General features: G+C 55.3%; 10 protein-coding genes across 10 annotated transcripts; 5 read left to right on the top strand and 5 right to left on the bottom strand.

Annotated features, from left to right (window-relative positions):
• Positions 1–1,306: 1,306 nt before the first annotated feature.
• CTAM01_04095 (uncharacterized protein) lies at positions 1,307–1,456 on the bottom strand (the record flags this gene model as incomplete). The annotated part of the gene is made up of 1 exon (XM_060520125.1): positions 1,307–1,456. One exon carries the CDS (start codon positions 1,454–1,456, stop codon positions 1,307–1,309), a length of 150 nt encoding a protein of 49 aa, XP_060385546.1.
• Positions 1,457–2,603: 1,147 nt separating this feature from the next.
• On the top strand, positions 2,604–3,107 carry CTAM01_04096 (uncharacterized protein; the record flags this gene model as incomplete). The annotated part of the gene is made up of 1 exon (XM_060520126.1): positions 2,604–3,107. The coding sequence occupies one exon, from the start codon at positions 2,604–2,606 to the stop codon at positions 3,105–3,107; it is 504 nt and encodes a 167-aa protein (XP_060385547.1).
• A 115-nt stretch (positions 3,108–3,222) lies between these two features.
• On the top strand, positions 3,223–4,022 carry CTAM01_04097 (uncharacterized protein; the record flags this gene model as incomplete). The annotated part of the gene is made up of 2 exons (XM_060520127.1): positions 3,223–3,638; positions 3,698–4,022. 2 exons carry the CDS (start codon positions 3,223–3,225, stop codon positions 4,020–4,022), a joined length of 741 nt encoding a protein of 246 aa, XP_060385548.1.
• Positions 4,023–4,741: 719 nt separating this feature from the next.
• CTAM01_04098 (uncharacterized protein) lies at positions 4,742–5,053 on the bottom strand (the record flags this gene model as incomplete). The annotated part of the gene is made up of 1 exon (XM_060520128.1): positions 4,742–5,053. The coding sequence occupies one exon, from the start codon at positions 5,051–5,053 to the stop codon at positions 4,742–4,744; it is 312 nt and encodes a 103-aa protein (XP_060385549.1).
• Positions 5,054–6,225: 1,172 nt separating this feature from the next.
• On the top strand, positions 6,226–7,820 carry CTAM01_04099 (integral peroxisomal membrane peroxin; the record flags this gene model as incomplete). Its single annotated transcript, XM_060520129.1, has 2 exons — positions 6,226–6,443; positions 6,521–7,820. The coding sequence occupies 2 exons, from the start codon at positions 6,226–6,228 to the stop codon at positions 7,818–7,820; spliced, it is 1,518 nt and encodes a 505-aa protein (XP_060385550.1).
• Positions 7,821–8,452: 632 nt separating this feature from the next.
• CTAM01_04100 (polyprenyl synthetase) lies at positions 8,453–10,338 on the bottom strand (the record flags this gene model as incomplete). Its single annotated transcript, XM_060520130.1, has 2 exons — positions 8,453–10,090; positions 10,333–10,338. 2 exons carry the CDS (start codon positions 10,336–10,338, stop codon positions 8,453–8,455), a joined length of 1,644 nt encoding a protein of 547 aa, XP_060385551.1.
• Positions 10,339–12,559: 2,221 nt separating this feature from the next.
• Positions 12,560–13,517, top strand: CTAM01_04101 (cell division control protein 14; the record flags this gene model as incomplete). Its single annotated transcript, XM_060520131.1, has 2 exons — positions 12,560–12,961; positions 13,029–13,517. 2 exons carry the CDS (start codon positions 12,560–12,562, stop codon positions 13,515–13,517), a joined length of 891 nt encoding a protein of 296 aa, XP_060385552.1.
• A 513-nt stretch (positions 13,518–14,030) lies between these two features.
• CTAM01_04102 (uncharacterized protein) lies at positions 14,031–15,769 on the bottom strand (the record flags this gene model as incomplete). Its single annotated transcript, XM_060520132.1, has 2 exons — positions 14,031–15,394; positions 15,568–15,769. 2 exons carry the CDS (start codon positions 15,767–15,769, stop codon positions 14,031–14,033), a joined length of 1,566 nt encoding a protein of 521 aa, XP_060385553.1.
• A 1,908-nt stretch (positions 15,770–17,677) lies between these two features.
• On the top strand, positions 17,678–18,550 carry CTAM01_04103 (serine/threonine-protein kinase BUD32; the record flags this gene model as incomplete). The annotated part of the gene is made up of 1 exon (XM_060520133.1): positions 17,678–18,550. The coding sequence occupies one exon, from the start codon at positions 17,678–17,680 to the stop codon at positions 18,548–18,550; it is 873 nt and encodes a 290-aa protein (XP_060385554.1).
• A 521-nt stretch (positions 18,551–19,071) lies between these two features.
• On the bottom strand, positions 19,072–20,689 carry CTAM01_04104 (acyltransferase; the record flags this gene model as incomplete). The annotated part of the gene is made up of 2 exons (XM_060520134.1): positions 19,072–19,838; positions 19,891–20,689. The coding sequence occupies 2 exons, from the start codon at positions 20,687–20,689 to the stop codon at positions 19,072–19,074; spliced, it is 1,566 nt and encodes a 521-aa protein (XP_060385555.1).
• Between the last annotated feature and the right edge of the window lie 3,722 nt (positions 20,690–24,411).

Here is a 24,411-nt window from a genome sequence, read left to right on the forward strand (position 1 = left end):
GGCGAGAAGGCGAGGGCGGCAGAATGTTTCGAGGGGGAGAATGTCGAAGCAAGTCGGGCTTGTCGACACAACGGCGCTGAAGGTCGGGTTCGCGATGCGATGCGGGCGAGCTCAGTCCTGTCAGGGAGCTGAGGGCATTGAAGAAGCTACCTCATTCCGGGACAATACTGGACAGGCACAGGACGACAAAGGGCGGATGATGGAAGGGTTGGCGGTGTTGGTTGGGGTGACAGAAGGGACAGGAATTTGAAGATGCGAGGATTGGCGTTGGTCGAAAGGAGGCGGGCACGGGAGGCGTAAACCACCAAACTCGGCCTACGGTAAGGTAGGAGTGAGGTTGGAGAGGGCTGGTGCAGAGATGAGAGGAGGAGGACGACGACGAGTACTGCGAATGGGCCGGACTCTCTCTTTCTGGCGGGCTGCGTGTGTCTACTGGTTGTTTTTGTTCGAGAAAGAAGGACCCGCCGCTTAAGTTGTCAGTGTGGTGGACAGTGGACTGGTGGTAGGCGGGCGAGCAGGTCACGACCAGGGTAGGTGGTGGAGCGTGCAGTGTGGATGGGGGATGGAGCCAGGAACGAGCACTAGAGAAGAGAGCACTGGAGCCTCTAGAGATTTTTGTCTTCTTTTTTGGCTCTTCCTCGTTGTTTCTTGAACCCCCCGTCAAAGTGGTACGAAGATGCGAATGAGAAGCGGTACATCAGTGTGGAGGAAAGACGGGCAGAGAAGTGGATTGTCATTTGAGATAGACGGTAGCAGAAGACTGAGAAAGAGAGAGCAAGTAAGGTACTTCCTGGTTACCTGAGGTTAGCCCGAACGGGGGGAACTCTGGAGTAGGTACCTAGGTCTGGAGTGCGAGGTCACTCAGAGAGTCCCGTCCCTTTAGTTTATTGTTAAGGTATCGGTACCTTAGCTGATGGCGCAAAGGCACAAGATGCCCAAGGCGAGGTCAGGCACATACAAACAAACATGGAATACTATTCGTAGGTACAGAGTAGTAGTAGTAGTAGTAGTAGTAGTAGTAGTAGTAGTAGTAGTAGTAGTAGTAGTAGTAGTAGTAGTAGTAGTAGCAGTAGTAATCATCGACCACCAGACACGTTCCGTCACCCAGTCCCGTCAGGTTGTCGTTAGGTACGCAACTTCCGGCCATCACTCTGAGGGGAGGATCTGTCATGCACCTCGCGACTGACCTGAGGGGGCTTGCTAACATCTACGGCAGGCCGATGCGGCAGTAGTGCAGGAAACGGGACCAATGTTGGTAGACTAAGCGAGCACCAATGTCCAGTTGATTGAGGGGAGTCGAGAGAGTTTATCCGTGAGGTAAGGTAAGGTACCATGTGCGGTTCAGGAACATACACCACTTTGCATGCGCTACTCCGTGCAGCTGCAGCACATTTCCGCAGGACCGTTCTAGCGGCCAACCTTGGGCAAATGACGGGGGGGGGGGGGGAACATCCATCCGAATGGAAAGGGGGGGAGAAAAACAAAAATGCGGCGGCGGGTGATGATGGAGTCCCTGGACCATGAATGCGAGCGAGGAAGAAAAAAAAAAGGGTGGTGGTCGGTGCAGTGCCCGCCGGCCCCTCACTCACATTTTGGCAAGAGCGAAAGAAAGGGAGGTCGGGGGACCGCTGCAACAGGGATCACCTGCTGATTGCACGAATTGCGCCAGTTGCTCATTAGACGCGTGTATCGATTAGTACCTTGCCTAAGACTTCGCCATCAAGAGGTACAGATGCTTCGTATCTTGAAATTAGGCAGGAAAGAGAGCACTGCTGGAGAAGTGTCTCTCTCCTTCTGTTGATGCTATCACCACTCAAGATTTTATTCCAAGAGGCAAGAGCAAGATACTCAAGGTACTCCATAGGATCTGCCTTACTTCGCAGGTACCCGTGGCAGCGGGGCAGTTCGTACCTCACACCGCATTCTCAGGGAAGAAACTCTCAAAAAACCACCAGGTCGGTGTGATCAAATGATGGAACCCGTCAAGTCTAATAGCGTGCTTTGGGCCCCCTCCTATTCCCCAATTCCCCTCTTCCTTGGGCCCCTTGGACAATTGGCCGCTAAATAACCTCGATAAAGACAAAATGAGGCAAATCTCATGAACCAAGCGGATACCTTCCTGTGTACGGACTACGGAGTGCAGATACCTCGAATCCATCGCATTTCATTCTCTGCAGTCTCCAGATCATACGGTATACCTTGCGGATGCCAATACCGAATACTCTATCGAGCAATTTAGCAACTCGGCACCATTTCCGTCCACCTACCGACCGACCCAAGTTTGTGGCTTGCCCTAAGTCTGAATACCCCGTACGGATACGCATTTCTTCCCGCTATCTCTACGAAGGTTCCAGAGAAACTCGGACCCTGGCCGTTGAAGCGCGATCTGCGGCAGCGGGTTCTCTCATTTACCCAAGATTCTGCTGTCCACCATTACGAGCAGCCAAATATCCAGACACTGATACAAATACCTACCATCCGTGCTTGCTTTGCATCTACGGAGTAGACTGAAGACAGATATACCAGTCTACTCGACCTCTCCAATAGGTACGAGGCGTCGGCTGCTAACATCATCTAGCATCCAATGTCGACGCCTCGCACGTATGGATAGCTTGGCCAGCATGGCTAGGTTGACATCAACTCTATTCGTGCTCTTTCCGTACAACCGAACAAGCACGACTCGCCCAGGTCCCAGCGACCCAGATCAAGTTTCGGGTTGTTGCAGCCATCGCACGCGTGTAAGCTTCGCGGGCGTCGTCCCTCAGTCAGCGACTTTCGCGTTGCTGCATCCCATCTTCTCGTCGCTCTCTGTCTTTACTCCGTCCGTAATTCGTTCCAAACTTTGCCGCGACTCGTCCCAAATTGAGGGGCATCCAACCGTCGAAAAGAGCTTCCCGCGTTTGTCAAGCTCGCTGCTATTTCGACGCGTCTCTCGTTCCCGTTTGGGGCTAATTGGGACACTGCCGCGCCCGCCATCACGGTCCAGCAGCAGTTCGGAGCTGCAAAGATGCGTCCCTGCGTCACCGCGGGCCGTTTGTTGTCCTCGTCGCCGCATCAACCAAGAGGAAGACCCTGGGGGGAAAAGTGACATGGGGGGTGACGGGTGAGGGTCAAGTGCCTCAACGCCCAAAAGCAAGATGCCCATCTGTCCAGTGGAATTTGGGGGTTCTGTGGCAAAACGGCCTGCTAGCCAGGATTCCGAATGCTTGGGGGTCCCGCCATATGCAATCTGCAACCTGCAATCCTCCTCTCCGCCGCCCGTCCTTGGAGGAACACCGGTCGGTATTCAACCACAGCCAACCAAGCCGTTTCCCGACCAGACGCCCGTCACGTAATTTGTCCGTTGTGGTCCTGTGCCGAGGATCGCAGGAAGTTCATCCCTCGTCTCCTAGGACGACCATCGACGAGCCCAATGCCAACGTCGACGGGAGTCAGCAGGGCTTCTCGCAATTATCAAATGCCTTCCTACCTGGATATCTTTCGGTATGGAGTAGCCAACGTGGACTCATAGCATTGGGCGGGTCACTGTCACTGGCTGACAATGGCAAACCCCAGCTTGTAAGAATTGGCTCTGCATTCGGCCCCGAGCGGTGGCTTGTCTTACGGGATGGATTGATGATTTGCTTTTGCAACCAACGGTACGAATACCTGCCACTTGTCATTCGCAACAATTGGCCGACCTAACAGTCCAATGGAGGACGCTGGCAACCCATACATTCGCCGTGCGTCTGTGGACCTTGAACGCAAAGTTCGAAAATTGCTTCATGCAACTTCAGTCGGTCGGGCTCTTCGTAGACTCTTTTCGCTTGCAGATCAAAGCTGTCAGAGCAACTTCGGTTGCGGCCGACTATTGGGTACCAGAGGAATTTCAGGACAATCATATGAAGGGACATGATACATCAACACAAAACCGCATCGCCTTGGTTCCTGATGCAGACCATCATTTCGTGGGATATTGTTTTGCCCAGGCCAACGACCAATCACCGAACATGATCTCCGGGCCTCTGCGTTTGTTTTCTTAATAAGGTGCTGCTATAGTCCTTAACCACACCGCCTGCCTCATCGTGTCGCAGAACAGGGGCCCAGCAGATCTCTGTTTCGAACTCCCTCCGTCTGTAATGCGAGCCATCAAATTTGGGATCTACAGGGCACTGACATTCACAAACCAATTCGTCTTTGGTGATTCCGTCAGCAACAAGTCATCTCATGTGGACTTTGAGAGGTTTGGTGACTAGAGCGAGCAGAACCAATCGGCGATCCAAACCCAACTCATAAGTGAATCGCCTCACCTGAGCTATAGAATAAGGTTCGATCGAGTCGGCCAACCGTCGACGGAGCATTATCAAGCCTCGAAGCAGCCCGCTAGGCCGATGTCCATTATCGAAGCCTGAAAGTGGCTTTTCAAGACTACAGTTGAAGCTCTCGGGAAGAACCCCTGAGTCTTGACAAGCTCTCCAGCTCTTATTACGACTCACTACCCGATCATTGATCTACCCTAGGTGCTGCCTCTAAGTCAAAGGAAACACTAACCCTCTGGCTCCATTTCAGCCCCGAGCCCGGGCTGCGTCGAGTCCCCAGCTTCTGCGCCTAACGCCCGACAGTTAAGGATCAATCATCCCGCCCCTCGTGTACACAGATAGCGTGTACAGAAGTACGGTTATTACGGGCAGACGAGCAGAGTACGGTACGCTGGTCACCGCGCCGCCGATAGTCTTAGAGCTCAAGCTTGCCACAGGGCAGGTCAACCTTGCCCTGGATAACTTGGACTGGCATGCGATGGCAGAAACAAGACAGGGTCCGAGCTGATCAAGGGATGCATGCCTCCTTTTCTCTCTGGTATACACTCTGGCATCTGGGTTGCCAATTGCCTTCTCTGCCCCATTCCGTCCGTCCCGTTTTCCGTTCTTCGGGCTTCCGAGCGGCGTCCACAACTCATCCTTTCTTCCTCTCCTTTGTTACAGCTGCAAATACACTCATGGGCTGATGATTCTAGAAGCACTGACCAACGCAGACGGCCACAGTCATGGTCTAATCTCCCATATTCCCGTTTCATGGAGGCTCCTTCTTGGCCGGCAATCCATCGCCTTCAGTCCCAAGTTACTGATTCAAATATTTCATCCAACGTCAGGGGATCTTATTAAGTTGACCAAATGTTAGATCAGTTGACACTGAGAACAGCCAAAGTTTCGCACGAGGAGGCTTGCACCACTGGCAACCTCTATCAACGGGAGAGTTACTTCCTGGCTTCAAGAGCTGAAACAGCCGGCCGGAATAATTCGAACTTAGACTCATCCATCGCCATCGTGTGCCTAGGTACTCTGTGACTATTTGCTTTCTGTTGTGTAGACAGACGGCACGGAGACAAATGTCTCTCTATGAATGGGCCGATCCAACATTCCACTTTCCTCAGACAACTTCCTCACCGTCTATCCAGATCTCGTGGATATTCCGACTTCTTATTGATCAGCCATAGCTAACCAATATCCGTCCCTGTGGCTCTTGGGTCTCCCCTTTCCATGGGCAATCAGCCAGACGGGTTTGGAGGAACGGGTGCGGGAGGCGTGGCCGTACAGGCAGAGACGCACACCAACAACTAAGCTCGTTGCCGCTGGATCGTAGACAATGTGGTCAAGCTCCAGTGGGTTTACTGTTCCTGCAAGACGAGGCCATTTCCAATGTGCGTTCTGATACGGGTAAGTGGTAGGGAAGGGATGGGGGCCATGGATGACATTTGCTGTGTGGCAGAAGCTTACTGGAGCATGTGATGGCTGCCACGGGCTCTGTGGATTGCGGTCTGCGGCCTGCTGGCATCGGACCCAGTTCCCCATGCTGCGGCCCAAATCACATGCAGTGGAGGCTTGCAGCTTGAGGGGAGCTTCCGCCGGTCCAGCCGGGCAGCTCCAATGACATTCCCCATGCACCGATCCACATCGTAACCTCAACGTCTCACACAGCTTCACAGCTTCCGGACATTTTGGACAAACTTAGCTCAAGCGCATCTGAGCTATCTACGCAGAAGACAAACACAGATCGCGTTACCACCCGTCTCATCATCCCCTTGCTTTTGCAGCGAACTGCACGCGCACCCACACTGCCAGGCGGCTGTCCGCTAAACGATGACGTGACCTCCCTTCAACGACCATCAACCCACCATCAAACGAAACAACCGCCGGCGCATCCTCTGCTACAACTACCACCACACACCCTGCGCAGAAGGTACGAACCATGGACGAGTATACGGCCGACCTCTTCATATCTCGCGACGATGCCTCGGATCATCAGCCCCATGCGCAGCCACCTCCGACTGTAGTGGTTGACGAGTGGCCTCACGATTCCGACGTCAGCGAGGGCACCCCGTCCAAGAAGTCTCCCTCCGGCCTGCGCTCGCGCATCGCGAATAACCTCAGCAAGAAGACGAGCATTCAAGATCGTCTAGTCGAGAGGTGAAGCCTACTTTCTCATAGCCACAACTCTATCTTCTTGAGAAAGAAACTGACGCTAACTGAACCGCTTCACCCAGGCTCCTCCAACAGGTCATCCCCGAGAGCTCTGATGGCCTCACAAGCGGCGGCGACGATCCCCTCGCCCCGGGCTTCTCCCCGGACAAGACGAGCACCTTTTCCGAGCGGCCCAACTTCAACATCACCACAATGTCCAACAATTTCCGTCGCTTCAACGCCCGCATCGGCGTCGTCTTCAAGTTCCAGGCCCGCGTCGTCCGCCTCCTCAGCTGGCGCCGCCCAACACACACCCTATCCCTCCTCGCCGTCTACACATTTGTCTGTCTGGACCCGTACCTCTTAACCGTCGTGCCCCTCGCCGGCTTCCTCCTCGCCGTCTTCATCCCTTCCTTCCTCGCCCGCCACCCGGCTCCGCCCTCCGGCACCCTATCCTCGGAGCAATCAGTCGGCTACTCCCCAAAAGGTCCGCCCCTCGCCCCCGCCCGGACTGTGAAGCCCGTCAAGGAGCTTAGCAAGGACTTCTTCCGCAACATGCGCGACCTTCAAAACTCAATGGACGACTTCTGCGTCGCCCACGACGGCGTTGTCGCCACCGTCCTCCCCATCACAAACTTCTCCAACGAGGCCCTCTCTTCGGCCCTCTTCCTCGCCCTCACCCTCACCACGGTCCTCATGACCACCTTCGCCTCCCTCCTCCCCTGGCGCCTCATCGCCCTCCTCGCAGGCTGGGCCGCCATCCTCTCGGGCCACCCGGCCATCGCCCCTCTGCTGACGCACACCCACGACACCCACGTCGCGCCCCACGAGGCCCAAGCCCGCTCCAGCGTGGACGCCTGGATCGCGGGCGATATCATCCTCGACTCGGCGCCCGAGACGCGCGAGGTCGAGATTTTCGAGCTCCAGCGCGCGTCCCACGATGAGTGGGAGCCCTGGCTCTTCTCACCCTCCCCCTACGACCCGCTCTCCCAGCCCCGCATCGCCGGCGATCGGCCCCGTGGCACGCGCTTCTTCGAGGACGTGTTACCGCCTGACGGGTGGGTTTGGTCCGAGAAGAAGTGGGCGCTGGACCTGTGGAGCAGGGAGTGGGTGGAGGAACGCATCATTACGGGCGTCGAGGTCGAGACGGAGGGGGAGAGGTGGGTTTATGACATGTTTGATGAGAATAGTGCTGCTGGCGGCGGCTTCGGGGGCCCGGTGGACTCGTCGCCGACAACGATGGGGAAGGGGAAGGCGAGAGTTCCTAGCGCGCCGCTTTCGGGATGGGAGGAAGGGGAGGACGGGACGGGGAAGAGGGGGGAGTGGAGGCGGCGGAGGTGGGTTAGGCTTGTCAAGAGGCGGGCTACGATGAGTACTGCTTGAGGGGGTTAGATGAATGGATTGTATAGTACGGTAATGATAACGACGTGATATTTAATGGGCAGTCGCCTCCAACGTGACCCTCCGATATAAATGTGGACATGAGGTCCTCTCTAGATTTGAGACTGTACACTAGATCAGATGTGTCCCGCTCGTAGCTCGAGTGTTCTTGATGGAGTACCGGTCAACCCATCACAGCAGTTGTCGAGACGTTTTTTTGCGGTTCCGAAGTCGCTATCCTAGTGAAGTTACTATACGAGTGTCTCTCGCCGTCCCGGGTCATCACCTGCAACGGACATACTCATGTGTGGATAGTTGTTGAATCTTCTCTCCCGTTGCTTCTCTCCTATCTGCCGTCTCTCAGACCGAGTCTAAATGCAGCCCTATCCGGCATGCCAGCCGGTTAAAAAAAAGGTGTCACCAAACCCCAACCAACACCATGAGAAAAGCTAGAAGAAATGTCCCCATCGTTCCATCTTTCGGATTAGGTATTTCCATCCGTCCAACTGCCTGACCTCGTCCCATCCATCCAAGTGTCCCTGAGATGAAATTGCCCATCCCATTGTTTTTTGGGAAGCAGTCTCCCGCCTCCAGAGAGAAATAGAAAAAAGAACCAAAAGCCATCCGTCATCAAATCATGAAGTCGTATTCTTATCGGCGAGGACCATCTTGTCGAGAATCTTGTGCACGCCCTTGGTCAGCCCGCGGCCCTCGTCGATATCATCCGCAATCTTGCGCGCGCGGTCAATGAGCACGCCGACGACCTGCTTGGTATACTCGAAGCTCCCCGTGCTCTCCATGCGCGCGACGGCGAAGCGCTTGACCTCGACGTCGTTTGTCTTCTGCCCGAGGATGTTGATGAGCTGCAGGTTGGACGGGTCGGAGCGGATGCTGTGGATGATGGGGAAACTGAACTTGCCCTCGGTCAGGTCCTCGCACATTCCTTTATTGTCCGAGTACTCCTTGGACGAGAGGTTCATGTAGTCGTCGCGGATCTGGAAGATGAGGCCCATGAGGTTGACGAGCTCGGAGCAGTCCGTCAGGCTGCGGGACTCGGCCTGCATGAGCTTGATGCCCAGTCGGAAGAGGCCGCCCGTCTTGTTGCCGACCATTTCGAGGTAATCCTCCTCCGTCGGGCAGGTGAGGGTGTCGCGCCAGAAGAGGTCCATGCCCTGGCCGCGGTGAAGGTGGACGAGCTCTTCAGCAAAGATGGAGATTGTCTTTGGGTTCTTGAGGCGCTGGAGCTCCTGGAGGGCGCAGAAGTAAATGTAGTTTGCCGAGTTGATGGTCTGCGCTACGCCAAAGATGTTGTGGGCGACGGGGAGGCCGCGGCGGAGGGAGGACGAATCTTCCACGTCGTCGATGAGGAGGGAGGCCGTGTGCAGCATACCGACGACGTTTGTAATGACATCGATGCTGGCCTGGGGCACCTCGAGCCAGACGTTAAAGGCCTGGATGAGCTGGGCGCGGAAGTCCTTACCCGGGTGGGCAAAGAGGTAGTCAAAGGGGCCGGTGATGACCTTGTCCTTCTCCTCGGGCCAGGTCTTGCGGGTGAAGTTGAGGTCAGAGGTCGCGTAGCGCGAGGGGTCCGGGGGCGGGGGAGGCTGCATCGTGAGAGTGAAGGAGGTAGCTTGGTTGGTCCCCAGGGAAGGGCGGCGAGACCGGTGAGAAGAATGTGAGAGCGAGTGCTTGTGGGCGTGGGTTTGGCCGTGACCGTTATTGGTATTGGTGTGGTAGTTGGCGCGGGAGAGCCAGTCGGTCTCGGGAACGGTACGGAGGGGCCCTTTGGAGGTCGCGGGCATGGGCGCGGCCGCGTGGGCGGAGAGGGAGACGGGAGCGGCGGCGGCGGCGGAGTGGTGGCCGATGGAGGATTTGCGCGAGGGGATAACGTTTGGCGGGGAATGGGGAAACGAGGAAGAGGGGGTGTTGGCGGTATTTGTATTCGTAGGGTTTGAAGATTTGTCGGCTGCTTTGTTTGAAGGAGGAGAGGACGACGAGGTCGCCGACGGGTTATTAGGCACCATCGCGAAAGGGAGTCTTCTCCAAGGGACCGGCTGCCAGGGGAAGAAGCGTGGCTTCTTATGGAAGTCTGGTAGGGAGGACCCGGTTAAGGTCTCACCACCAGCACCAGCACCAGCACCAGCTGCAGAAGCTACAGCTGCGGGAGCTCCAGGTGTTGGCTCAAGCTCAACAGAGCTCGCGTGGGCTGGGGATGCGGCGTTGTGGAGCTCTGGCTGGTGGGTTGCGGTAGAATCGGTCAGCTGGCGCCGTTGCTGTAAGCCCGTGTAAACGTCACCACTTGCTCAGCCAAGGTGAGATTCTGCCCGGGGGTGAGGCATAACTCTGTGAGGTAAGGTAGGTTGTGAAATGGTGTGGTGGTGGATTGGATAGGAGCGGCATTGCGGCAGGCAGTTGATTGCTGCATATGCGAGTGCTTTTCTGCCCGTGTCTGTATTGGTCCGTAGACTATGTGCATGTGCTGTCTTTTTGGCGGGGAACAAAACGAGATGTAGACCGTCATGACTTTCTTGTGAATAGGGCCTTTTCTCCACCCATTGCTGCAAGGGAATAGGCGTAGGCAAGGATGGTGCGCAGGCCGGAATACCTAGCAAAGAGGATGAAAGGCCAAGCTAGGTCACTGAACCTTGCTTGGAAAGTCCTTGGTGGGAACGAAGACGGATGGTTGTGGCGGGTACCTGAAAAGTCCTAGACAGGCCTGCAGTGGGCAATCATGGAGAAGAAAGTATGGGAGGAAAGCAACAAGGCAAAGTGAAGTTGCAGATGGACAATCACATGTCAATGGAAAGCAGTTTGCGCACCTTGAACATGCAGCAGGAGCAGCAACAGGGGCAACGATGGCAGCTGTGGAAGGTGCTGATGGGGCCTCAATTGCCCAGGGCAGAGCTCAGATCGTTTGCTGGAGCTCTTACCGATTGATGGTGGGGAGATAAGGCGGAAGGCAGTCGGGCTTATGTTGAGGCCGAAGGAAGGAAGACGTCATCCAAATTCGCGGCTGTTCCTTGGGGGGTCGGGACTCCGTCGATGCCGAGCTCCAAAAGGGCGGCCGCGGACTTTGATCCGGGTGGGTGGCCGGAGAATAAGCGGTGGGAGGAACAGCAGAGTGAAGACAAGGGACCGGATATCTCGGTGTAGTGATGACTCGTCTACCTGAGTCGTTGCTCTCCCGCCTGATTGATGTCGAACGGATGGAATTGGAGCGGAGAAAGGAAAAGGAAGAAGAGCAAACCGGGTGGGTGCTCGAAAAGAGAGAGGTTCGTGCGAAGTCTCCGTCTTAAGAATCGGCCGGAGCACGGAGGAGACACGGACACCACCCACCTCGAGCCAACGTGGAACTACTATTTCTTAGGGAGTATTGGGGAAACGGGCTTCTAGAAGAGGACGAGAGCGGGCCACTAACACATCACGGAGTACGGATACACACATACGTAGTAGTACCTTAAGTACGGAGTACTGCGTAGACACTAAGTGCTCGGATGTCACCCAGAATCCTCCTGATCTGCGTGCTTGTCGCCCGTCACTCTGTCACCCCTTGACCATGTGCTTCATCCTGCCAGACTAGCTACTGTGACTCGTGAGACCTAGGTTGTTGCCGTGTGATAGACCGGCTTAAGAAGAAGTGATAGCAACAGGGCAGCAGCAGAGAGGCAGCTCGCTCCGAGTCGGAGCAACTCTAGACACTTGGATGTGCCATCCCCTCGCGTCTTCAGGTTTCATCAGCGTTAAGTGCCGGTCTTAAGCACCCGCATCGGCTGTGACAGGGCCGGCAGAGAAGTTTACCGTAAACTTGTGCCATTCGACGCCGCCTCTCTGCAGTAGCCAAGGCAGGCGGCACACCGCACTTCGGGGTCACAGATCAGGGTCGATGTCAAAGCCTCGCTTATGTCCCATACTACTGTGTATCTCTGAACTTCCACAGCCTTGAACCCTGCTCGTTCTCTCCGAGTTCCCATGCATGGAGGACCAGGGAAAGAAAAGGGAGCTCATGCAAGAAGGGAAAACCCAAGATGCTTAGTTTGCCGGCCCGTGCCCCCCACAATGCCACCCAAAGAGCCAAAAATGCGCCAAACGCAGCCCAATGGCTCCCTGATGTCCCTGATGGGCCCCCCCTAATTGACCCGCTTAGCTAAGAAACGGTCATCAACCTGGCCAATCAGACACAGAATTTCCCCTTTCGGCAGCGCTACATCCCCATCCCAACATGCTGGATCGACCCGGTTGCCGGGGCAGTAATCGTCCAACGCAACACAAACAACCCGCATTGTCCACCAACATCGTCGCTTTCCACCGTCTGTTGTATCTGGACGCTACCGGGTAGTCGCTCTCATGAATGACCACCTGCGCATGCGCCCTCGCCATTGAACATCTTTTTATTTTTTGCCTTTTCCACCTCCCTCGATACGATTGTCGCGCAATTGCCATACGCCGCCCTTCTCCAGATCCCTAGAGGACTTGTCCTCGCCAGCCTTTCTTCTTCTCTTTTTCTGTATTAACAATATCCGACGGTGCTGCTGCTGCTGCTTTCCAGACTCGACTTCTGTCTCTATCCTTCCATCCGATACAACAGCATTCCATAGCCACCAAACCATCCTCAAGTCGCATCACCGAGAATCGCATCGCGTCGTCTCTTTTGTCTTTACCAAATTACGCCCGATACCCACGTCCTCCAATCAGGCCACAAAGTCACCGCCTGCTACAAGAGCTCATTCGCAACATAATACGCAATGGAGAACCTCCTCAGCCTCGCCTTCGACGGCCTCTCTTCCTACGACGGCCCCAAGATCCGCAAGGGTCTGCGCCAAGTCGAGGGTCTCCTCGCCCAAATCTGCCTTTCAGCACCAGCCAAATCGAGGTCTCCCACAACGGACGATGATGCGTCCCACAACGGTGGAAAGTCTCTGGCAGACTTGTCAGATGACCCGGCCTTCCGCGAATTCTTCAAGCTGCAAGAAGGATTCGAGTGGAACGTTGCCCTGCGCCTCATCAACACTCTCGACCGCCTGATGGGCAAGGGCACCGACGGACAGAATGACCTCCTCATCCTCAGCTCGTTGGATCTGATCCAGGGCGTCTTATTGCTGCACCCGCCCAGCAAGGCCCTCTTCTCACGGGAGCAGAACATGAACGTACGTTGTCTTTGACTCTTCCACCGTCATTGTCCAAAGCAGAGCACTAATTCCAATCTCGCAACAGCTCCTCCTCGACCTCCTCGAACCCGTAAACTGTCCCGCGATCCAGTCCGCCACCCTCCTCACTCTCGTCACCGCCCTCATTGACACCCCGACAAACACCCGAACCTTTGAGGCCCTCGATGGCCTCCTCACCGTCACCTCCCTCTTCAAATCCCGCTCCACCGCCCGCGAGGTCAAGCTCAAGCTCGTCGAGTTCCTCTACTTTTACCTCATGCCCGAGGTTCCCTCCATCCCCCGCGCCGACGTCCGCGCTTCTGTACCGGCCATCCACCAGCGCAGCCCAAGCAAGCTCGCCGGCGCCTTTGGCAGCGCGGCCTCCACGCCCGCCTCCACCGACTCAGGCCACGGCCGGAGCCGCGCCGGTAGCGAATCTGCCGACACCATGACGACCGAGGAGAAGCAGGAGCTGCTAGGCCGCCACCTGAGCAATGTCGAGGATCTCGTCAGGGACCTGCGGACGTGCACGCCCTTTGGTGGTGTCGTGTGCTAGCTTTCCTCGACAAGCGAAACTGCTCATGTCTGGTATTTGGTGTTTTCGGGTACGCATCATTCTAAGGAGTTGTACTCTTGTTCGCGAGCTCTAGTGTCTCCGTCAGTTGCATGGTTGATCTTGTTTGGCGTTCTCGTGGAGGGTACGATTACAGAGGTTTCACACATTTTGGGCGTCATCATTCATGGAAACGTAGGCGAGGAGTTTTCTTTACCATTTTTCTCGTTTGTGGCCAAGGAAGGGGAGTTGCTCATTCCAAAAGTTTCCCTCTATCAGAATCGCATAATACGTATTGTCAAGTTGCGTCCCCTTGAGTATCGTAGAAGCATGAGGAAGAAGAGAAAGAAACGCGCGCATGTCTTTTTGATCGTTTATCAAGCTGTGTATCATTATCGTTGATTATCGTTTATACTCCGATTCATGGGGGTCGTCTCAGAAAGACTCGAGACTGATTATAGAAGACGCCTCACTTTGAACAACACACCTTGCTCTGTCTGTCCATCCCAAGTCCTCCTATCTCTCCCTCTCCCTGTCGGAGGGAGCGGGACCCGGTGACCGATCAAACATGCTCACGCTCGCGATACTCCTCGGCGTCATCATCGACGGCGTCGGCACAACCGACGAGGGCGGCGCCCCAACGGACACGGGCGAAGCCATCTCGGACCCGTACAACTCGTACCGCCCCTGCGTCGTCTCCTCCTCGGACCCGGGCGTCTGCATCTCCCTCGGGCCCCCTTCACGCCCTTCCTCCGGCACGGAAGTCACGCTGTGGCCGTACCCGTGGCCGTGACCGTAACCGTAGCAGTAGCCTCTCTTCTCACCCCCGGAGTCCCCAATCTCCACGGGCGCGACAACGTCATTGGGCGAATGCGCTTGGAGCGGCACGCCCCGTCCTCGACCAGGCGTCCCCGCCCTTCCCCCTCCGGCTCCGGCTCCGGCTCCCGAACCACTGCCCGGAGACAACCCGGTCTCGTCTGTCTCGGTATACGGCCCCGCAACGGCATCCGGACCAAAGTAATCCTGCGTCGCGCCGCGACTGGGCCCGTTCGGTCGGGACCCGGACGTGACGTCCGATAAAGCCCGTACCCCGCGACTAGGCCTCTCGCTCCCGACGCCAGAGACCCCTCCCCTTCCTGCCCCCGTTCCTCTGCTCCGCCCGCCGCCGCCGCTACGCTCAGACATCGTCGCCGTCCCGGTAACAGTCCCCCTCCGCCGCCTCCTCACGAAACAAAACCACGCGAGCGCGCCGGCGAGAGCACACCCCACAACAGCAACGCCAACCCCGATGCCCGCCTTCGCTCCAGCCGACAACCCTCCCCCTCCGCTGCCGCCTTCGGGGACGGTGGTATACCCCACATCCCCCGTCGCCGTCGGGTTCCCCGCCGCGCACCCGGCCGTCCCGCTGACGACGGTGCAGTGCATGAGGTTATCGCAGCACCCCGCCGCCGTGTCGTCGCACGCGTGCTGCGTGGTGGCCGTACACTGCGGGTCAGCGGGCTTCAGTCCCCCCGTGGCAGATGATGTTACGGAAGCGGAGACCGTGCTTATGCAGCGGCCGCCGGAGACGCAGGTCTGGCCGTAGGAGCAGCAGCCGCCGCCGAACTGGGATTCGCAGCGGAAGGCGGAGGGGGAGGGACAGGTGCGGCCGCAGCAGGCTGAGGATGTCGAGAGGGAGGTTGTCAGGAGGGCGGAGGCGGCGCTCGTGGTCCGCGAGACGGTGGCGGTTACGGTTATCGTTGTTGGGCATTGGTAGGCTGTCGCGGGGCAGTTTGAGTCGCAGAGGGAGCCGAGGGGGCAGCACCATGGTGAGTTGTCGGGTTTCACGTAGCAGTAGTTTGTGTTTGCGCAGCAGGTTTCTGGGTGGCCTATGTCGACGCCTGTTTGGGCGTTTTTAGTTTGATGCTCTTGGTGATGAGTGAGACTACTCCCTTCTTCTTCCTCATGCTTCTAGTATGTAGACACTATTTGGGGGTAATATAAGGTGAATCCGAAGTCAAGGGGGGACGTCGAGTGAGGATAATGATAACACTTGAAGGAGTTTCGTACTTACAGGAATGAAAGTTCGGGTTACATATACCGCCGTCGCGGACAGCGAGCCGCGGTGCGTCGATGAAGAAGCGCGGAACGATACCGGCGCCCCCGACGGCTGGCGACATGTCGACCGCGGCGTATCTCTGTCTGAAGGCCGCATTTGTGCCGGTGGCGGCGGCGGCGGCGGCAGCGGCCAGCGTGAGAATCGCGAGGAGCTTCATCTTGTCTGCTGCTATCCCATCCCCCAAGAACGGCAACTTTTGATCGGGACAAGAAAGAGCAACGCCGATTGAAATGCCGAGTTCAATTAGGAAAACATTGCTCTCAATTCACGAGGCTTTTGCGAAGGAGAAGATGAGAAACTTTCCCGCCAGCCTGCCCTTTGGTGGTGGTGGTGGTGGAAGCCTCGGAGGATGGGGGGATCGTGTGTGTGTGTGTAACAACAGCGAGGCAAACCGCGGCTGAAAGGGAAAAGACGAGAAAAAAGCAAGGGACACAGAAACAATGGTAAGCAAACAATTTGAAGAGTGGAGGGGGAAAAGATGACAGTGATTAATGTAGGTAAGATGGCAGCGCACAGAAAAGGCTGCTGCTGCTGCTCCTGCTGCTTCCTGCTGCAGCATGCGCCTAGATGCAGGGTAAAGTAGCATACACCCATCATGGGAAATAGAGGAACATGTAAGCAGAAACCCCATTTCCTCGGCTCGGGGGTAATCCAAAGTTCCTTGTGTTTCCTATCTATTCCATCTTGCACTCACGCAACCTAATTTCAGAATGAAAACCCATAAAGAGGAGGATTGTTCAACTAGAACATCCAGCCTCTCTTTCGGTGAAAGGCGTGAAACGAAACCACTCGGTTTCCTCACGAGTACTTCGTTCGGTACTCGACTCGAAAATGCAGAAACGGAGCGCCAAACTAACTCACTTGCCCCTCTCGATCGCGAGCCGAAAGGATTCCTCGTAATCCGTCATGGGAAATGATTGGTCAGCCTGTTCTCGCTATCCCATCTTCGTTGGTTCGTTCTTGCTGGGCCGCTGGGTTGCATATCGGGAGACCATCACCACCACCACCACCATCCACGGGCCGGCATCCCCTGTCCCTCGTGGCGACGCAGAACATAGGTATACCTAGCGGCTAGCTTCTCCAAGATTCGCGAGGATGGTGGATTCCAGGGAGACTCTTCCAGAGCGTAAGAACTCGGCCAGTATTTTTGCTGCAAGGGAGAGAGAGAGAGAGATCGCGGTGGATGTGAAGGTATTCTCCCACTTTGTGAACCCCCCTCGCAGGCTGCTTTCTAGTGTGAACAGTACCTGCGTGCTCCTATTTGCAATCAATCGCCACGCGAATGGACAATGCGATTGTTAAGAGAAACCAGCATGAGAGGCCCCCAAAAGTCTGGACACCAGCATCAAGGAGAGTCGTATAGGCGCCCCTCCTGGAGCCAGTCAAAGACTAACGAACCAAGTCAAATGTGCTTCGACTTCTTCCTCCGCAAGAGGAACACGAAACTCGACTGAAGAGGAGAAGAGTGATCAAAGTCGAGGGATGAGGTTGAACGACGCCTGTCGCTATCAAGTTTCGAGAAAATAAATAAATGATCGGACAGAAAAAAGTCAAGAATCCAAAGCGGAGTTCCTCAGGCCCGGCCCGCCCGGTCAAGAACACCCCCTTCCCGACGACGGAGTGACGGCCCCAAGCGCCAGGAGAAACAAAGAAGCTCGCCGGGCGCGGCGGGCCTCGACGACACACGCCCGCTAACGTTTAGCGCCCGAAACCCCCACAGTGCAGAAGCGGCAGAATCCCGAGGCCACAGGCGGTCAAGCCACAGAGAACCGAGCCCCCACCAAACGAATCTACCTTTACCCCTCCACCCACCTCCCCCCCTCAGATCGAACTTTCTCATTTTTGAAGATATTCCCAAACGACCAAAAAAACCAAACCCAGACACCCCTTCCACCTGCGACTCGCGACACGCACTACCACAACTTCATATGAACCCTGTATCGAATCAATAAAAGAACAAGAGGGGGAAAAAAACAAAGAGGACAGAAAGGAACACAGCAAACTGCCGAAAAACAATTGGAACACCACCCGCCATCCCGATAATCCTCCCAACACACATCACACAATGACGACAATACCACCACCAGAGGGCGCGGGCGCATTCCCCCTTCCCCCCCTCCTAACCCACCAAACCTCAACCCCGCCAACCCTAATAACCCAAGGCGCAGAAGCCCGCCTCTACCACACAACCCACCTCTCCCCCAACCGCCCGGCAGCCCTCAAATACCGCCCGCCCAAACCCTACCGCCACCCGACCCTCGACGCCCGCCTAACCCGCTCCCGCATCCTCGCCGAAGCCCGCGTCCTCGCAAAATGCCGCCGCGAGGGTTGTCCCGTCCCCGCGCTCTACGCCCTCGACGAGGTGGCGGGTTGGCTGATGCTCGAGTGGATCCCCGGCGCGCCGGTGAGGGTGAGGATTAACGAGTGGCTCGGGGAGAGGAGGACAACAGCAGCGATACCAGAAGAAGGAGAAGAAACACCAGAAGGAGAGACGGGGGGTTCAGACGCGACAGCACCAGCACCAGCACCACCAGCACCCAAAAAGGACCCGACAGGCATCAAAAACCTCATGCGCAGAATGGGCACAGCAATAGGCCAAATGCACAAAATCGGCATCGTCCACGGCGACCTAACAACGTCAAACATGATGCTCCGCCCCCCGAAATCGTCAGACGCAAACGAGAACAACAACGACCCCCTCGACGGCCGAGTCTTCATCATCGACTTTGGCCTCGCGAGCCAAAGCACCTCGGACGAGGACCGCGCCGTCGACCTCTACGTCCTCGAGCGCGCCTTCGGCAGCACCCACCCGCGCGCGGAGGCCTACTTCCAGGACGTCCTCGACGCCTACCGCGACTCGTACAAGCAGGCGCCCGTGACGCTCAAGAAGCTCGAGGACGTGAGGATGAGGGGCCGCAAGAGGAGCATGATTGGTTAGTTAGGGGGACTGGGTATGGCGTTGTTTGGAAACATTTCGAATCGATCTACTTGAGGAGAGGATGGCGAACACATGCACCTACAACAACAAGCTTGCGGAGATTAAAATCAAAAGAAATGTGAGACACATGACGGCATGGAAAAGAAAGTCGAATCAAATTGATACCCATGGAGTATTTCGGCGTGTTTGGCCGTTTCTACTTGATTCGCTACGTCTTCATCCGTCTCCCACCGTGTACATATCCTGTACTTTGTTCAGTCCATCATGTTGGTCCTGAGAGGTGCATTCTGTCTCGATGCCATCTATAATTGCCCCAAAACTTTGATAAAGCCCCCATCCCCATAAAAAAAAACCCTACGCCAGGTATAAAGTAATAATGCCGTGTGATATAAAACGCCGTGTCATGCTATTATTAGTCGATTTCCATAACGACTTTCGAGACCCAGCTCATTGTGTGTGTGAGCGTTTTTGTCGAGACGCAATATCGGCCGTGACGCGCAAGCATTTGCCCCCAATCTGCTCTATTCCTGCTTCACGAGACACTTTGTCTCAAACCACTTTGCAAATCGCACTGTCGGGATATCAAACAAGCGCCAGAAAACATCGGCGGCCCAAATGACCGCAGGAATGCAGCCGAAAGATCCCAGAACGAATCCGGCATTGTACCACCAGCCCTCGAGGCCGGTGATGGCGTACGCACGTCTCTCAATCATGTAGCCAACGGTGTGCATGACTGGTCCGTGCATGAGGTAAAGTGCGTAGCTGATCTTGCCGAGATACTGGATGGGAGCGAGGTTGAAGAAGCTCTTCCATCTAGGAGAGTGGCCGACGCAAAGAACGAAAATGACAGCTCCGATAGACTGCCAGAATCTGTATCCTTCCTCCGTCCACCACTTGGGAATGAACGTGCAGAGCCAAACCCAACCAGGAGTGATTTCGTAGTTGATGTCAGGCTGACACATGAAGTAGATGGCAAGAATGCTGAGCATTGCCCAGAAGAAGCCCTTAAGTCGGCTCCCTTGGGGAGCGGCGGTGCTATTTGAAGGAAGGACCGAGGGCTGCGGCACAGGCGTGTTGTTGCCCATGATCTGATCGTATTCCGCCAGCATCATGCCAAAGTAGAACAGCAGCAGCTCCCAACGGTTGTTTCGGTACGTGAAAGCGATGATTCCCGAGAGGAAGAGGAGGCGGAGTCCGGACCGTACGCGAGCCAAGCCGATCAGGGTGATGAACAGGTACATGGAACAGCGGAACTCCACCGGAATTGTCCACAGGTGCACATCATATGCTAAGAATAGTATTAGCAAACCTCAACACACAAATCCTCCAAAACCACTTACATGTGCTGCCACCAAAGCGCTCCCAGCCAAACACGTGGACAAAGTTGAACATGCTCCAGACCCAGTCGTAAAACTGCTCCGAGAAGGTGTCCAGCGGCTTTGGGTGAGGCTCCATAACGTTCTTGTGGAAAGCCCGATCAATGGCAAAGTCTCTAGTCCATTCGTATACTCCAAACTGAAGCAGGAGCATGATGCAAAAGGTCGAGATGGCAGTCGGCATGTACAATCTGATGAATCGACGGAATATCAAAGACGTCGTCGTCACGGAGAATTCCTCCATGTTTCCGGCCCTAGCAAGCTTGATCGGCTTCATGGAAAGAGCGTAGCCGGAAATGACAAAGAACAGGCAGACCGCTGGCGGACCTTGGTAAAAGAGTCGGAAGAAGGGCATCTTGAGAATGTGGTAGTTCTTTTCTGATGAGCCCCAGCCTTCGGCAATGATGAAGGCTTGGTAAAAGTAGTGGCAGAAGAAGACGAAAAGCGCTGCTAAGCCTCTCATGCCGTCGAGATGTGATGTCGGAAACAGCTTGTCGGTTCGGCCTCGTTCTCTGGTGAATCGGCTCTGGATGAAGCTGGGTAGCAGGAAGATGAGGCCGCGGATGACGGTAACCCTCCATGGTATGGCCCGCGTGTAGCCAACTACACCCCGGGCGACGGTCGACCATCGTGGTATCGCAAAACGGACTTCGAGGTCGGCCCTACCGCTCTCGCTCTCGACGTCGGACAACGTCTTCTCGTCTAGGAGTCCCATACCCTCCTCGTGTGAAAGGGACACTTTTGAAGCAGCGTATCCGTTCATTGTCCTGCAATGCAACCGGCGAGCGGGTGGATTTTGGTGTTGGTTGGGTGGGTATAAGGGAGGCTCTCGTGGCCGGAAGGCAGGCAGGTAGGAGGTACAGTATCAAGCAAGCACGGCTTGAACAGGACAGGGCCAGAAGGAATCAAGTAGGAGAGGAAGGGGAAGGTGGAAGAGGGGATGAGGCGGTTTTGATCCGGAAGGCCCTTGTTATTCAGACGATCTGGATCTGCAGAAGAGAGGGGCGAAAGGAGAGTGACGGTCGGCAAGGGCAGGTAAATGTAATTGGGAGCAGACACAGAACAGACAGGGCCTGTGAGAAAGGATGTTTCCCGAGGAGGAGGTACCGCCGCTGGCTCAGGCTGGCTGGGAAGCGTGGGTGTTGCTGGGTGCTGCTGGATGCGGCTGGGCGTGTGTCTTGTCTCGTCTCGTCAACGAGCCCGTGACCTTGACCTTGACCTTGTTGATGGGACCTGGGCTTAAGCAGGATCTTTGGGGGGGAAGGGGATCCAAGACCTGGGATACCTCCGCGACGTAGCAAAGGCGTGGGCCCTTGAGAAGAGGGAATGTGGAGAATGGGTACAGGAACAACAGAGGGAAAGAAAGAGATTGGTAACCGTGAAAGAATGAGAGTAAACAGGTCAAAACGGAAAAGAAAAGGGTCCGGCTGGGCTGAGGTGAGAACGACACGTTGGAAAGCTCAGCGCATAAACGATTCGAGGTTCCCGGTCTGGCAATAAGAGGAGCAGGACGGGTTGGTATCCGTAGGATGTGCCAATGTGGGGTTGATGCCAGGCGGCTGTGACCTCAGAAGTTGAGAAAGAGGTGACTTTCGAGGCGAGCAGAGTTGGGAGAGAGCGTCAGTGGTGTGGGTAGATGGGGGCCTGTTTCAGGGTTGTGCAAGAGTGGGAAAAGGTTCAAGTGTGGCAGCTATGACGGGTTTGGGAAGGGATGCACCATGGGAAAAGACCAGGCAGGTGCAGAGTGCAGTGTGCAGAGTACAAAGGTGTTCGTAAATAGGTAGAGAAGGTGCATTCAAAAGCCTCGTGTTACCTCTGTTCCTGTTCAGTCTTCCATGTGTTTCTTGGTGTCCGTAACGGAAGGTTACGTTTATCTTGTGTTTGTGTGTTTGGTGTTTTCGCCTCGGACGGCAAGAGAGACAAAAGAAAAGGTAGAAGGTGGGATACACCCAAGAAACTCTTTCCTTTCTTGATGTTGAGTTTAGAGGGCTCTTGGGACCATCGAGGAAGGGACGAGGGAATGGAAAGGAAGGCACCTGCCCACTTTCAGTCTGTTCGTTCCTGTCTTGTCTTGTCTGACACGGGAAAGGCAAGAATGACGGGACTAATAAACTGTAATTTTGGTTTGATGGATGGGAAGGGAAGGCAACACCAAGTCACAAGTCAACACCACCACCGCGGGCAAGAGAGGGAAAAAAAGTCAGAGGCTCGTGGGTTCGAACCAAACGAAGGATGTGGAAAGGACCCAGCCGAGGCGCAGATGTCAAGCAAGTCAGGAGCGCCGCTGACTGTGCACCAACAACCTCAGACTTTTTCTGCTTCTCTGATGATCGGATTTCCTCTCGACGCGGTGCGTGGTGTGTGTGAGTGTGGTAGGTGAGCAGATTCGAATGATGAGCACGGTCGCCGAATGGTCCAATGAGCTACATGCAAAAGAAGGGATGAAACGATGGAAGTAAGCCGCTCGTGACAACGTACGAAGAATGACCGAGGCGAAGTTGGCTGATAGAGAGAACAGAGTACCGAGTATGAGTACCGAGTATGTGTGTCTAAACTAAGGTACCCAACGATGAGACGGAGAGTAAAATTGGGAAGGGGTGGGAGGGAATTCGGGAAGAAACAAAATAGCCTCTATTCCAATCCAATTCAGATTGTTAATTCGACGAGGCTAGAAACGGCAGGTACAACGTTCTTCTTTGCAACGGGTACCTAGGTTTGGGAGCACTTGGTAGCGTTGCCTTCCCATATGCCAGTCTGCAGATAGATAGATGGCTTGGAAACTTGCAAGTAAAGTTATCGCTTTCAAGAAACATTGGGTCCAGTCGCGGAGACTGGGGCAACTTGGGGCGGGAGATGGAAACGGGGCCGCGTGGTTTCACACTTATATGAAATATCGAAGCACGTCCAAAGAAAGTGGGATAGACTCCAAGAGATGGGCGGGCGGCCGGTAGACCAAAATAAGCAAGGACTGCTCACAAGAATAAAGGGGAAACAAAACGATAAACGATGAGCCTACGAGCCCCGGGAATATCATTTGAATGAAGCGAGACGAAGCAAGACAATGCTGGGAATGCAGCATCGGCAGATCTAATCTGTTTGTTGACTTTGCAATGCGCACTTACTTCAGCTGGCCATTTACTAGGGATGCATACACAAAAACCTGCCTAGCAATCTGAGTGAGAACAACCAAAGTAAAAATAAAATCACGAAAAAAAAAAAAAAAACTAAAAAAAACTACGAGGATCCAAGACACAGTCGGTATCTGTCCAACGAAGAACAACCCGGTGGATTGATTCTGGAATGGTGCGTAACATGACTGGATATTGCACACTCGTCCCAGTGTCTGAGATACGCAAGCCACGCAGGGTACGTAAAGGGCCTACGGAGTCAATCAATCAATATTGGATCCAGTCCTCCTCTCAAAGTTCGCAACGTCGTCGGCTCTTCTCCAATGGATCCAAACCAACCTTGGAATGATCCAATAGAAGCCTCCAGTCCCCCGATTCCCCTTTCATGGAGACATGGAGAGAGAGAGGGATGGGATATCCTCTTTTTCCTCCAACAAGTGGAACCCCCAGTCCGCCGTGGTGCGCCGCCCATCATCTCCCGCCCCTCCTTCCTCCCTCCCTTCCTGAGTCTTTCCGCCGGGCGCATCACACCTAGACACCTTTCTGCAGAATATTCTCAACGGGGTGGAACGAATGACGGTTCAACGGCTCGTCTGGGCATGACGCCGAACCGACCGGACCGGGGGAGGGGGGCCAAGGTCCAAGGAGAGGAGGATGAGCATTGGCAAGGGTCTCAGGATCCATGGGGAAAAAGGGGATCACCGGGACTCAAAACCTCGAGGGCGGCTCAAAAGGGGAACATCATAAGATGGAAACGTTCGTAGGGTTACTCTCTGTTCCCGCCGAGAGAATGCCATGGCCGCCCATCAAGCCAAAAGACGGCATCTCAGGACCGATATCAGGTCTCGGCGCATGACTTATCAGGAATCAGAAGCTTCCCGGTACCACTTTTTCGCAAAGAGCTGTCGTAAGCGGACTGGAGTACACAGTATGCCGGTACAGATTTTTTGGCTAGGGAATATCGAGGAATGCCACATATTGGTCGAAAGAGGGCGATTCGATGGGCTCCAACAAATGGAGGTGGTCCAGTTTTTCGGTACTTTGTGCGTCCGTCGGGGTAACTGGCTATGGGCACTATGGATGGATGGCGGTGGTCTCAAGGTGTTGCAAACTTGCAGTAATTTCAAGGTTGAGATCGGCGCTTGGATCCACGCTACCGCGCTCGGGAAACCGGGGGCACAAGGCTCGAGTGTTCGAGACGCTGCGACGGTCCAGGTGCGGCGCGGACGGCATGGCACGGCATGCACACTTGCAGGTCTGGAAGTTGGAGTCGCGGGCCAGGTACCGCACTTCGCCAATTCGCCTAGCTAAGGTATCAGTGTGGCACGGTCATGTAGGTACCCGTCTCTTCCAATGA

This window comes from Colletotrichum tamarilloi, assembly GCF_030869305.1.
Source record: "Colletotrichum tamarilloi strain Tom-12 chromosome Unknown Scaffold_9.1, whole genome shotgun sequence".
NCBI lineage: Eukaryota > Fungi > Ascomycota > Sordariomycetes > Glomerellales > Glomerellaceae > Colletotrichum > Colletotrichum tamarilloi.